General features: G+C 32.6%; 1 protein-coding gene across 1 annotated transcript in view; it reads left to right on the top strand.

Moving 5' to 3' along the window:
• The window catches only part of LOC143225013 (uncharacterized), a 72,925-nt gene that overhangs the window by 7,257 nt on the left and 51,233 nt on the right, over positions 1–14,435 (top strand). The window contains exons 4-6 of the mRNA XM_076453648.1: positions 149–218; positions 895–972; positions 11,494–12,008. Coding sequence (XP_076309763.1) covers positions 11,990–12,008 — 19 coding nt within the window. The 5' untranslated portion in view covers positions 149–218; positions 895–972; positions 11,494–11,989. The remainder of the gene's footprint in view (positions 1–148; positions 219–894; positions 973–11,493; positions 12,009–14,435) is intronic.

The following is a 14,435-nucleotide window of genomic DNA, read 5'->3' as shown; positions in this document are numbered from 1 at the left end:
TGTTTTTTGAACAAATCTATTTTGATTTTCATTTCTTATCTTATCATTACTTTGAAAATCATTAAAAGTAAAAACTGAGATAAGATTTTGAAATTGTTTTTACATTTAATTTTATTTTAAACAGTTTGTTTTTGATTTTATTTTAAAGAATGAAAACAACCTCAAAGGATTTGACAGAGGTTTAGAACCAAACAAAATTATTGGAGCCAAAGAATCAAGTGGGGAGTTTATGTTTTTTATCAAATGGTGAGTTTTGTTACAAGAAAAACAAAACATTCACCATCTTTTGATATATGTATGTGTGTCATTTTGTCTTACATGATGTGAAAGTTGTAGCTCCCTCAAATATTGCAAATGAACACATTTCAGGATGGAAACATGGATGCCCTAAGTTTTCTACACTGCTGTGTTACAGATGAAACACAAATGCTGGAGCCACTATATTCTGTCATTTTAGATTCTGCCTCCACTCTTCTTTTCAATGAGTGCAAGTTACTTTAAAAACAAAATTCCAGTAGTAATACCAGTTGCCTTATCATAGTATAAATATCTACAAGTTAAAATTGTTTATATTGTACATGTATGTACTTTTTAAATTTTAAGTTCAGTTACAAAATTGCTTTCTATGTGCCATCACCTGTTCAGGAATGAAAAGTGGCTGACATATTGTGAATTCCTCTCTTTTACTAAATTGGCAATACACACAATTCATTCAAATCCTGCAAGAAATACTTTGGATGGGCTGGGAACAGAGGTAATCCAAGTACTTAAGAGTAAGTTATAGAACTGCTGTTTTTATCTTTATTCTTTATGTTAAACTTAAGTCAGTATGTGAGGCTTCTTTTAACTAAGGCATTAATGAACAACTGACCGATTACAAAACGTCTTTTAAAGCTGAAGATGTCCTACACCTCAGAAATGAATGAATTTTTAAAGTGCAATGACAGATGGTTCAAGAGGATCAGCTTAGAAGTAAGTTTTAAACATTCTGCCATTCTCTTTAATAGTACCTGCTTTTGCCCCAATGTTTAGAGTATAACATGTTATTTTTATATGTGAAATTTTTTAGATGGAGCCTAAGTTGAACAGAGATAGACATGATCAGATAAATATTGGAGGAAAGAGGTATATGACAAAATTTTTGATCGTGAGGAATTTTTATTACAAATACAGTAAATGTTACAGTTTCAAAATTATTCACTCTCATAAGTTACAGGAGGGTAAAATCCTGCAGTAGTAATTTCAAACACATTAAAAATTATTCAGCACTTAGATAATTTTGACTACATTTTCTTTTCTTCTTTAAAAAATTAACAAAGTTTCCATAGCTGTCTTTTAAAAGGCTTCCTTTGTACAGAATTACTGGTCATTAATCTGTTATACTAGACATTGCTTTGTGCAAGTATTGTCCTTAGTTTCCTTAAAATTACAAGTTTCTATTTAATTGGTCTTGTGTGATAGCATTTTTTTTATGATTATGGCTGTGTTTATCACTTGTTTATTACTTTCTTCTATTGTTTAGTTTATCTGTGATTTTTTTACAAAAAGTGCCAATTTACCTTCTAATTAATCATCTGTATTTTGAGTAAGCTTGTCTGTATGATGAAACTGACACCAGTTATCCTAGTGGTGACTGTAGATACTATTAATGTAGCAGAAGAGTATGTAAATTCATGATCTTGTGATTAACTCTGTGAATGAATACTCTTCAAGAAAATTCAGTGAGAGAGAGAGGAAAAGTCAGTGAATTATTGCTGTTTGTCACTCAATATTGTTATGTATACTGAAAAGTATTTTCGTGTTGCCATACTTGGGGTGGGTTTAAGTTTTTCTTTCTGGTTATTCTCCTGATTTCACTATTATTGATTTTTTTAATATGTATGATAAATTGTTTATTAATAATATTGGTGTGAAGCCTTGACCAGACATTTGTTTATTAACTGTGTTTTGGTAAGTGTTGTATTTATTTCTGTGTGTTATTGTTGTGAATAAACTATTGATTTTTTTAACCCTGGTTGTAGCACCATGCTCATTTTAAACCGTTACATTCTAATCAGTGTAAATTTATGTGTCAACTGACCTCTTAAGTCTGACCATGGGAACATAATTAAGATTACAAAAGGCCAGTTTTCACTTTTCATCTTAGTAGCAATCAAGTGAATACTTAGTTCCCCAAAGTCACCTAGAATGCACCACAAAGACTCCACTGTCCTCTGATGGGTGTCTCCAAACCTCTGTGAGTTGGGATCCAGAACCAGTGAAAAGTTTCATTTTTGGTTTTAGCTTTCCATGTTTAAGACAAGATGACTTCATAGTCCCCCCCCCAAAAAAAAAACAACAACAACCGACGATACTCAAAAGTTTCCTTATATATGAGTTGTTTGCAGTACTTGCATTCACAGCTTGCTTGATCTCAGACACCAAACATGCTTGCCCTTTCAGCTGTGGGGGCATTATGAAGTGTTGGTCAATTCCACTGTTCATTAGTAAAAGAGCAGCTTAAGTGGGTGGTGGTGATTACCTGTCTTCCCTTTAGTCTTACATTGCTAAATTAGGAATGGCTAATGCAGAAAGCCTGAGTGTAGCTTTGTGCAAAATTAAAAACACACAAACAAACAATTTATCTCAAACACTTGATGTAAGCCTACCTTAGCATATAATATTTTTTATCAATTATAGCTAGGTTTGTTGAAAGTTAGCTAATTGTCTTTTTTTTAATTTAGTTCTGTATTACTAATCTGCAATTATATTACAGTTTAGATTCAGAAGTAGTTTTATTATATCTTTATCTTTAATAATACAGTAAAATGTAATAGTGTATTGTTGTTGTTTGCATAACATTTTACATTCTAAAGAAATTTAAGACTATATTTATTGTGACTGATATTTTCAAATATAAAAATTTTGGATTGATTTGTAATACTTTAAAGAATTTGCAACATTTATTCTACTATTATTCTTTTCATGGAAACAGAAATTATCATAAAAGCAATTTACATAAATTGGAAAGGGTGTTATTACCATTATATCTTACATTTGTTACTTTGATGGTTATGTTGTTGGAAAGAAGGACTGTCTAAATCAATTGTATTACTTGACACTTCGAAACTTACTGCCAGTCAGCAACTTTAAACTACACCCTCTTAAATGTTAGACTAAAACTGATCCGTTAAGCCTTCCCACTGCTGTTATTATAAAACAACAACATACACAAAGCTATAAGCATGCCTTGGTTCAGTTTTTTTGTCAGTAACTAAATTTTACAGGTCCAAAGCAAATAATTCAGTAGAATGTGATAATTTTAAGACAAATTTGTAGCAGCAATTAACAAGTTAATCACATTGAATATAAGACAACACATGTATACTTTTGATTTATTAGGTGTGTGATACATGAATGTATCATAAATTGATTCTGCCTGTGTAGTATTAATATACAATTTGAATTTATTATTTGTTCTGGATATGTGCAGGTTTTCACACAATACATGATCAGTTAATGCTCTTAAATCAGCCTTGTTTCAAGTTAACCTTTGCTATTCTCAAAGTTATATAACGTGTGCTACTGCCCATGGAGAACTTTGTGTACACTGACCTTGTTTCAAAATGTCAGGGGCAGTGTCCTTCAATGTAATATCTGGAGGTTTTGGCCCCACCCAGTGTGAAATGAGAATGATTGCAGTGGTATAGTCATGCAAGGTAAATGAAGTAGAAACCTATTGTGTAGTTAATTTTCCTCAAGTCTAATCCAAGCCTGACCGTGGTTTTTAACCTGATGGAGAAAATCCATCCATACTCAAGCAGAAATACACTCTGTTTCTGTATTGAGGTTTTTTTTTCAGTCTCTCTATTTCTATTAACAAATTATTAGTCATTTAGTACTTTAAGTATTAATTCAGAATTGCATGTCATGGTCAGATCTCTTGTTTATTTTTATTGAATTTCTTTTTATCTGAGAATACCTCAGAAATGCATCTTTTGGCAGAGTCTGTCTTAACTAGATTTTGCATACACACATACTCACATATCAGGGATGCTATGGATAGTCTACAAACCTGTCTTGGTTAAAGCCTGTTTGAGAGCCACAATCAGATAATTAGATTATGATCTTTCTCCAAAAGGTTATATACTTGTGTTAAAAAGGTCAACGTTCCATAATGGTGCTAGATATATACATAATGTTTCAAAATATTATTTTTTCTTTCAGAGGTAAACATAATCTCCTTATTTATCAAGTTCAAAACCTCAACAAATGTACTAATTTCTTGAGTATCATTCCATGTCACAAAACAACTGTGTAGAAATCTTCTTTGCACCCATTACTGTACCTATTTTTTTAAGACTAGACTTAAGCCTTTTAAAATAAAAACCTTTATTAAATTTGAAATTGATTAATTCCTTGTATTGATCCAAAAGAAATTTTATGGCAATAAATCCATAACTATGTTTGATATTTGGATATAGAGCTACCACATTTAAAGAAACAAAGTTGTAATTTTCTAATAATTTTTGCCACATCAAAAGTTTGGCTCAGATGTGACACAACTGCTGAATAAACCAAATGTCCCAGTACCTACCTGAGTGATGACAAGGAGCAACTTCAAACAACAAATGCATTGTCTGTGCAGAGAATTGTTCTTTTGAATTTCCCACAAAGCTATTCAAGGGCTATCTGTGCTAGCCATCCCTAATTTAGCAGTGTAAGACCTAGAGGGAAGGCAGCTAGTCATCACCACCTACCGCCAACTCTTGGGCTACTCTTTTACTAACAAATAGTGGAATTGACTGTCACATTATAACGCCCCCACAGCTGAAAGGGTGAGCATGTTGGGCACGACGGGGATGCAAACCCGCGACCCTCAGATTACGAGTCGCACGCCTTAACGTGCTTAGCTATGCCAGGCCCTGTGCAGAGAAATACAAGCAAACAAAGAGAGGGAAATCAGGAAGCCAAGAACAAGGACCTGCCAAAGTATACTACAACAATTTACTCGTGTGAGGTGTACCAGTACATTGGACCTGGCAGTGAGAATTGCTTTGAGGCTTATCATTCCAAAGTTCAGTTCCAGCAATAAATCATTGAACTGTAGCATCAGAAATGTTATAAATAAGAAAATTCATTGTTTTGTACTGTAAACCCAAAATTATGTTACAACATTTTGGAAAGTCACCTTGTAAGATTTCTAAGTTTACAAATTAAATATCAGAATGGCTGAAAATTATTGGGGGAGTCCAAGAGCCATAGTACTGAAATGGTGGGGAACCTGGGGATCAAAGGGTTAAATTAAAACCATTTTCATTAAATAGTCCATATGTAAAAAGTAGAAATTATCATAAGTTTTGTTTTTGGTTTACTATAATTTAATGAGAGTTGGTTTTTAACTAGAATAAAGTAGTTTTCTTAATACAAATAACTAAAATACTAGAATTTTCTTACTACCTCTTACAAAATAATCTTACAAATAACTATTAAGCTGTAAGTACAGAATTCAGGTATACATGTATTATTCCTTATAAAGAGGTTTTTGACAGTTGGTAGAGACAGCTATTTTTCATCAAAGTATTAACAGCTCAGATTTAAATTAATTATTCTGTGGAAGTGAACAGTAAAGTTAAGGGAAATAAATAAAACATCCCCTACTAAAATTATTATCACTTTATAAACCAGTTGCTTATAAATCAAATGTTAGCTATAATTTGTAATTTACTAAATGAGTCCATGTGAAAAGTGCCAAGCTTTTACTAAATATACAAGTCCATTATACACAAAAAGTTATATGTGTCACAAAAATATAATTGCACTTGTGATATGACTGAATTGATGACATCAGTTTGACTTTGCACACTGACCCCTCTTCTGTGCTTGATATTTGTATTTTTATCCTGACTTTGACTTCTCCAGACAGTTTTAAAGTGGCTTTCAAGTGTGAAGTGTAACCAGATTTGTATGGTGTGGACGGTGCCTATTTTCTCTAATCTTTGTTGTATTATCAATTATATTGCAAACTGTGAAGTTTTATATGAATCACAATTTGAATTCAAGCCATCTTCCATCTATATGTATACAATATACAAACTGTTGTTTACTAGTGCTATCTATATTTTGTATTATATATATTAACAATATATTAAATATTAGACTAAATTTTTCTCCTGGGTTTCAGGTACACACTAACAATGCTGTGTTGAATACATGTAAGATTTTGTAGTGATGGATTATTTTGAGAATTTGATTATATATACATGTAGCAAAGGGTGTATATTGTAGGCCTGAAAGTTTAAGTTACCACAAACCTTCAATGAATGCTTCTTAAAGGGGTGTATCATTAAAAATGTTTTTATAGCTTTTGGTTAGAGAATTAATAGTTGGAATCTTTTGGTATAAAACTGTTACTTTTCATACACATCAAATCCATTTTTTTTTCCGTGGAATACTATACAATTCCAGAAACACAGTAATGGAGTCACTAGTTTTCACAAGTTTTTCACTTGTGTAAACAATTTAGGAATTGCTACAACAAGTTTTAACAAGCTGATGGTAAAAATTTGTTCTAAAGTCTAATTGTTTACCTAAAATAATTTAAATAATTTACACTATTCTTTTTTAAGCAGATGTGCAATTTGCCTGCTAAAGAATTGTTGTTTTTTCAGTTGTTATAGTCTGTTTGTGGTACCAGTACTAACCTAAATTTCTGTCAGTTAACTTGTAATTTTTTATTTATTTAACTTTCTTAACGTGCTTTAATTTTTTATTAAAACAAGTTTTTCTACCAAAAGATTTCCATAAATAACTTAGAGTAATGTGTTGGAAAATAAAAGTAGACTTGTTTTTGCATTTTAAGTTTCATGATGTATGGAAATACACCTACCATCCATCAAATTGTTGAATGTTTTTGTGGGTATACCTAACTTGAAAAATAAACTTCATTACACCCAGTTCATGAAAGACTGCCATGAAATTAAATATAAATACAGTGTATTTAATATTTTGAAAACCTTTTGTAGCAAACCTCACAGCTCTGTCAAACAGTTACTCTACTGTATTTTAATAGGTGTAGGTGATATAGTAATTGAAAACATAATTTATGGTATTTGATAATAAATCTATCATTTATTTTTAAAAAGTGATTTATGATGGATTTTGTAATTTATTAGTGTAGCTAGAATTTGGCCTGGCATGGCCCAGCGCGTAAGGTGTGCGACTCGTAATTCGAGGTTCGCGGGTTCGCGCAAGACGCGCAAAACATGCAGGTCGCCCTCCCATTACTTGGGGGCGTTATAATATGACGGTCAATCCCACTATTCGTTGGTAACAGAGTAGCCCAAGGGTTGGCGGTGGGTGGTGATGACTAGCTGCCTTCCCTCTAGTCTTACACTACTAAATTAGGGACGGCTAGTAACAGATAGCCCTCGAGTATTTGATTAAATCTATCAATTTTTAAAAAACAAACAAACAAACAAGTAGCTAGAATTTATTTTTTTACGTACGTTTAATTCTAAGTTGTCTAGATGAAGTGTAAAGTTATTCTAAAAGCTTTATTAAATTTAACAGTGAGAAGAAAATTATAACTGAAAATTGTTATACACGGTTTATTTTAAAATTGTTCATTCTAGATACTAAACTTCAATAATCCAATATTAAATATTTTCGTGTTAAATAACTGTAAAATTGCAATCAACTACAGTATGTCTTATGAGGAATCACGCCACTCGAAAAGCAGGAGTAAATATTCATGATTGGTTGGTTGGTTTGGGGTTTTATTGTCACAAAGCAGCTGGGATATCTGCGCCAAATATTCATGGGCACAGCACGGATAGTTAGCCCATTGTGTAACTTTGCACTACACACATATACCAACTTTCCGAATTCAAATTTTGTGTTTTATAACTAAAAGAAGCTGTTTCTTTAGAAACATTTATTATGAGTCAGTACCATTAAGTGTAATGGGATAATATTTAGTTTGTTACGACATAGTTTATATATGCATTGAAAAATATTTTTAACACAGAACTTCATTATCTTAAATGAACTAAAACGTGACTTACGAAGTTTTTAAAGTCAACGACCGTTTTACTTTTTACACTTTTCTTTTTAAGCACAAATCAACTGCACTGTGTTCATAGTTCTGTAAATTAGTGTTCAACAGGGTCATAACGTAATTGTCGAAATAGATAAAGCTGTCCATGCGCTAAATATCAGTTATTAATTGTTAGATTAACCCAAATAATCGTTCTGATTTTGTATGTCATCAATTATTGGCCATGGCCGGGTGGGTTAAGGCGTTAGACTCGTAATCTGAGGGCCGCAGGTTTGAATCCCCATCGTACCAAACATGCTCGCCCTTTCAGCCGTGAGGGCGTTACAATGTTACAGTCAATCCCACTATTCGTTGGTAAAAGAGTAGCCCAAGAGTTAGCGGTGGGTGATGATAACAAAGTTTCCTAACACTGCTCAGTTAGAGACTGCTAGCGCAGATAGCCCTCATGTAGCTTTGCGCGAAAATTAAAAAAATATTATTAGTCTTTTTCTTTATTGCTTTAATCATAACAGAAAACAAACCACTAATCGAAATACAAACTCCATACATCAAATTTAATATTACTTTCTCATTTTAAACACAAACGTAATAGAATGCTTCTTTAACATTGGTTCTTCATTGGAATGTTACAGAAATGATGGCATTTGTCCGATTGAAACATTTAAAGTAGGAAACAAATTAACAACATTTTCAAGGAAACTCATCTTTTTGTCCATCCCCGTATGTATATACGTATAATTATGTTTAAAATACTCTTGAAACTTTATGGGGCAGAGTTCTGTTTCTTAGATGTAAAAGGGGTAGGTATAACAAGTGTTATGCCTCTTATCTACATTATGTAGTTTTTTTGTAAATGATACGCTCTAATGAGATCTATAGTTGTTCTTATGAGATATAAGCTGACGGTTATACGTTGAATGAAGATATGGTCTCGGTGACTTATCATGACCATTGTTATAGCACCCTGATTTTTAGAGTTATAAACCCACTAGAGGGCAACACTATGTAATCAAACCAGATACATGAGTGCTATATCTCGTTGATTTTTTTTATTATTTTTGGAGAGTTTCTAAACTTTTATAAATTAAATACATAATTAGTCTCAATATATCAAATAGTACATTAAAAATGTAAAATACCTAAATTGGCAATCCAGTCTATATTTCTACTGAGTAATCAAATCCTGTTGAACATATTTCTGTGATGTAAACGCAATTTAAATTAATTTGTAATAGAAAAACAGTTTTATTGCCAATGTTTCTCGGAAGATGTCGCTTGTATGCTATACCGAGTGTTCCGATTATTTAGTTTTATTTTATTAGTTAAATAAAGAAGATTTTACAGATTGGAACTTTTTGTTTGCAGTACTGTTATAGATTTGTCTTATTGTACTAATCTTTGATTTAAAAACTGCTGTTCATTGGCTCAGCGGAAGTTACATGAGCTTATCATGCTACAAATCAGATTTCGATTCCGAGGGGAGGGTATGTGTGTGTGTTTTTCTTACAGCAAAGCCTCGGTGGGCTCAGCAGATAGTCCGATGTGACCACAGAGCTACAGCGTGGGGTATCTGAGCTGTATCCTCCTCCCCTCCCCTCCGGGCCCCCGCTAGTACAGCGGTATGTCTACAGATTTACAAACAAACTGAATTTCATCAACAATACTTGATAATAAGACTATTTTTAGTGTTATTTTTTTAAATAGATAAAGCTAATTAAATTTCTTGTTAAAAATTGCTGTCGTACCATTTCACTTTTAAAAAAAAAATCATAAATAAATCTATTTTCGGGCAGTCTTCAGCCACCTACGAAATTAGTTAACCAGTGTTCCTAAACGTGATCGAACTTACGCTAGGCTTATCTCACTGTCTCAGTAAAAATTAAAATACGAGGTCTGTTCAAAAAATACGCGGACAGACGTCATAAAACAAAATGAACTGTATTTAGAAGTTACAGGTCTGGGACCCCTTCAAAGTACTCTCCTCCCCAACGCACACACTTATCCCAACGGTGTTTCCACTTGTTGAAACAGTTCTGGCACGCTTCTTTTGTATTGTCCTCCAGCTCCTTCGTCGCATTTGCCTTAATCTCGGGAATCGTCTCAAATCTTCTTCCTTTCAAGGGTCTTTTGAGTTTGGGGAACAAGGAAAAATCGCAAGGAGCAAGGTCAGGTGAGTAGGAGGGGTGGGGAAGAACAGTGATCGAGTGTTTGGCCAAAAACGCACGAGTTCTGAGGCACAAATTTCGCAGCAACGCGGTGCATCTTCAAGTTTTCGGTCAAAATCTCCTAACAAGATGTCTGACAGTCAGACGTCGAATTGTCCGCACCAGGGTGTTGATTTTGTCGACGTGTGGGTCGTCAGTTGACGTGGAAGGACGTCTAGGACGCTCATAATCTTCAATGGACTGTCGACCATCCTTAAAACGTTCATGCCACTTGAAACATGCCGTACGCTTCATAGCAACATCACCGTAAGCCGTGTTAAGCATAGCAAAAGTTTCAGTCGCAGATTTTCCAAGTTTAACACAAAATTTCACAGCAAGTCGTTGCTCCTTCAGGTCATTCATTCTGAAATCCGCCAAACGAAAAAATCGCACTTCACTTAAAACCGCGTAGCTAATACTCAAATAAAGATATCTGCAATCGGGAAATGGCGTCGTAATCAGCTGATCTGTGCGAACCTAGCGACATCAAGCGGATTCCCCTGGAACCAACTGGAGCCGCGCAATTCAAACAGTCCGCGTATTTTTTTATCAGCCCTCGTAAATTTATCAGATTTTGAACTAGCATTATGTGTTATTTACTGTGTTTGTTTTTCTCAATCGGTTTTAGACCTTCTTACGTAATGTATATAAAATTTGATCTAACTTAAACTGCTATGTACTTGATTGTAGTTTTGACCATGGGTCATAAAAGACCAGGAGTAATTAGCATGTTTAATAAACAAATTAATTAATGGATATACCAAACTTCGTAACTGATATCTTTTTTAACGTAATTTATTTTTTAAATATAGTCATATTTTCGACCACAAAACGAGACTATTTTCAATTTAATTTGTAGAAAGACCTTATATCTCCTTTCTATTGTTATGTCATTAATTTGAAATATAAAAATGTTGGCAGAAATTAAAACTAAAATATATAAATTATTTATAAGTCTAAATTACTAACTGATAGCTGTAATAACGATAAGCTTCTGGTGACACCAAAAGAAAACATATCGAGCAGTTAAAATTATTTTTCTTCAATGTTGTATAGTAATAAAAAATGTTTTCAAACGCATTTTTATTATTGAAGCAATTTTGTGTGTGCTGTGTAGGTGTAATGACAAAATGAAAACAATAATTAATTGTTAAATATTAAACGTCTTATTTACGTATTCGTCGTAATTTATTTAACTGTGATTATGACCGGAAGTTTTTGTTTTATTCTTTTATTGAATTATCGTTCTAGAATGAGCTGCTGAAGTTGTGATGCTTGAGATCAACCAAAGTTGCAGAAGGAAGCCTTAGTTAAACGTCACAATGTCGTCTTTCGTGACGTCAATGCTCGATTTTCCTTTTATGGGAAACGAGGCCGATCCTTCTGTTGAGACGCTGATGTGAGATCGGGGTAGCGAAAACCGAATGAATTATCTGAAACTTGTTTACCGTGCATCGAGCAATGAAACAAATTTGATGCCAGAAGAGAAAAAAGTATATACATTTAAAGTTAAACCATATTTTTAATACGCGAAAGGTCTGTTTACTGACTTATACTGTTTAGAAAATTTTACGTTGACGCGAGCTACAACACGCTACAACTTCGGTGTAGAGCTATACAAATTTAGAGCCGATCCACTTTACCATAACACTTGAAAGGACAAACAAATCAAATGAAACGCTATTGATGGTGCTTGAGAATACTACAGGCTCGGTACATTTGGACATAACTAACTACAGATATCACTATGGAAAAAACCGTTGAAGGTAGGCCATGTTTAGGTTAATTTATAAGCGATTAACCGACTGTACTATTTATTTTCTGAAATATTTTGTGAGTACTTAACTAAGCAAATGTGTCACTTTTTAAGTTTTTATATGGCTAGTCTAGTCAGCGTAAGCTAGAAGTAAAATGAGAGGTCTTAATTTCCAGAGCCAAAATTCTGGATCACGTGCTTCGAATGTGAGGTTTAATATATTATATTGTTTAAGGCATTTTTAATGCAAATAAAAATCCAGAACGATTAACACTTTTCCTGGTTATTTGATAACTTGTTTACTAAAAGTAAATAAAACTCAGATACTTAAATTCGACCAATTTACCGTGTACTATTAATATATATATAAATGCCCCAACGGTAACGAAGTAACGTCGTAACAAGACTATAGTGGAAGCCCACCCTCACTTAGCATAGGCAAATTATTACGAGTATTGATTGATTTTATACTGTGTTAATATATTCGATAAGCAAGTCATTTGATATTTATCTTACACGAGCTTATTTTTTAACAAATCTTTAGATCAAGGTTTACACTAAATATATTAGTAATGATATAGGACACGTTAGGTAGTGATTAATCATTTATTAAGAACAAGTGACAATATGTAATAATTATAGCGGTTTGTCGAAAACATTACTTACCGTTACTTTTAGGGTTAGTTAAGTATAATATCATCGTAAAATACAAAATTTTCAGCAAAATTATGGATTTTGTAAAGAAATTAGAATAAATATTTTAAAACTCAGTTCGATACAATTTCATAAAAATTGATACAAATATCATGATTAACAAATACACAGTTTATGTGAGTATATCAAATTAGATGTATTATAAGGTAAAAACCTATACACATTTAAAAAAACGATTTTATTATACATCAGTTAGGACTTCTACTGTATATATCAAAAATTTGCATTTTCTGTTTGTAACATGAATATACACGAATCACTTGAACTCTTTATTTTCCAAATGAAACAAAAATGAAAGGTATTTTTCATTCAACATGTTTTTAACGAAACAGAATGAAACGTTTTTATAAATAATGTTTTCAGTTTTAACGAAAACCTGATAACTAAAACATTTTCTATTCTAATTCCAGGAAAAGTGTAGTTTTCCTCACATTCAGTATAACATATTATAGCTCATTTGTAAGTTAATATTTTTTAATAATGATAGTATTTAAATTAGAATTTTATTATTCGTTATCAGAAATCATTTTCTAATTCAGTTCTTTATTGCATTTGTTTAATTTCTGTGTATAACATTTAATACCTATAGTAACTGCCTCTCACGCTTCACGGTATGTGTACACTACAGTGTGTCAAGAAAGTCAAAATCCTGGTTTCGTATGGTTTCGAACAGCTGCTCTTTCGATTGCAGTTGTGCATTGCCACATCGACTTATCTGAGTAGAACAAAGTAACTGTTTATATACACCTGCAGAGAAAGAAAAATACGGGTCAATAGCAATTTTTCTAAATAAAGTAATTGTTTTATTTTTGAAAATTGTAAGTGTTCATATGATGTATAAGTAATGTATAAGCGTCAGACAGGAATTGAAGACATTGATACCAATACATGTGCCAGCACTCACATTGGCTTCTGGTAAATTTCGTTTGGTTTACGATCTTTACATAACTGAATTAGATATTCGTTCCAAAATATTGAATCACTAAAAATAGGTAAAACTGGAGTTGAAGACTTAAAAAGTAGTCGTGATTAAGGTAAAAAAATGTAAATTGATCCTTGAACTTTGCTTGTGATCTCTGATTTCCGTTGCATCGTGGCCTCACTGCGTTAAAATAAATGCAAATATTCATAAGATTCTATGTTCTGTTTTCGGATTACAAATGAAAATAATAAAAAGAAATGCCCATTTATTCGTAATTTCTATACTATTACTTTTATTTTTAATCCGAAAACAGAACATAGAATCTTATGAATATTTATAAAGAAACAATCGATAATATTGTCATTAGGGTTATCATAATGGAATTTATGCAAATTGCAACTGTTTTAACATGGCTAAGAAAAGGTTTTCTGAACTTTTGTGTATATTCTAAGACTTCAACAGGCAACAGAATCGATGTAAAATATCTGCAGCACTGTAATTAAATTAATCTATCCTGGCTCCTTGCCAAACAGTGTTTCGGTCTTCCTTTGGTGTTACTAACCAAACTCGGAATGGATAAGTTTAGGAAATGTTTACGCGCAAGGTGTTAGTGAATGTTCAAGAAAGAAAAGTGACTGAAAAAAAAAAAAACCCGATTCGAATCAGGCTAATATTGAGGGAACGGGTAGTACACCGAGAAGGTACCGAAAAAAGCCTTATTGTGTGTAGATACGGGGCAAAAAGATTTTGGTGTAAATAGACCCTATTTAAGGTAATACATAAACAGATGAAATAGAAAGT

This window comes from Tachypleus tridentatus, chromosome 9, assembly GCF_004210375.1.
Source record: "Tachypleus tridentatus isolate NWPU-2018 chromosome 9, ASM421037v1, whole genome shotgun sequence".
NCBI classification, from domain to species: domain Eukaryota; kingdom Metazoa; phylum Arthropoda; class Merostomata; order Xiphosura; family Limulidae; genus Tachypleus; species Tachypleus tridentatus.
This window is presented reverse-complemented; position numbering and strand designations above follow the sequence as displayed.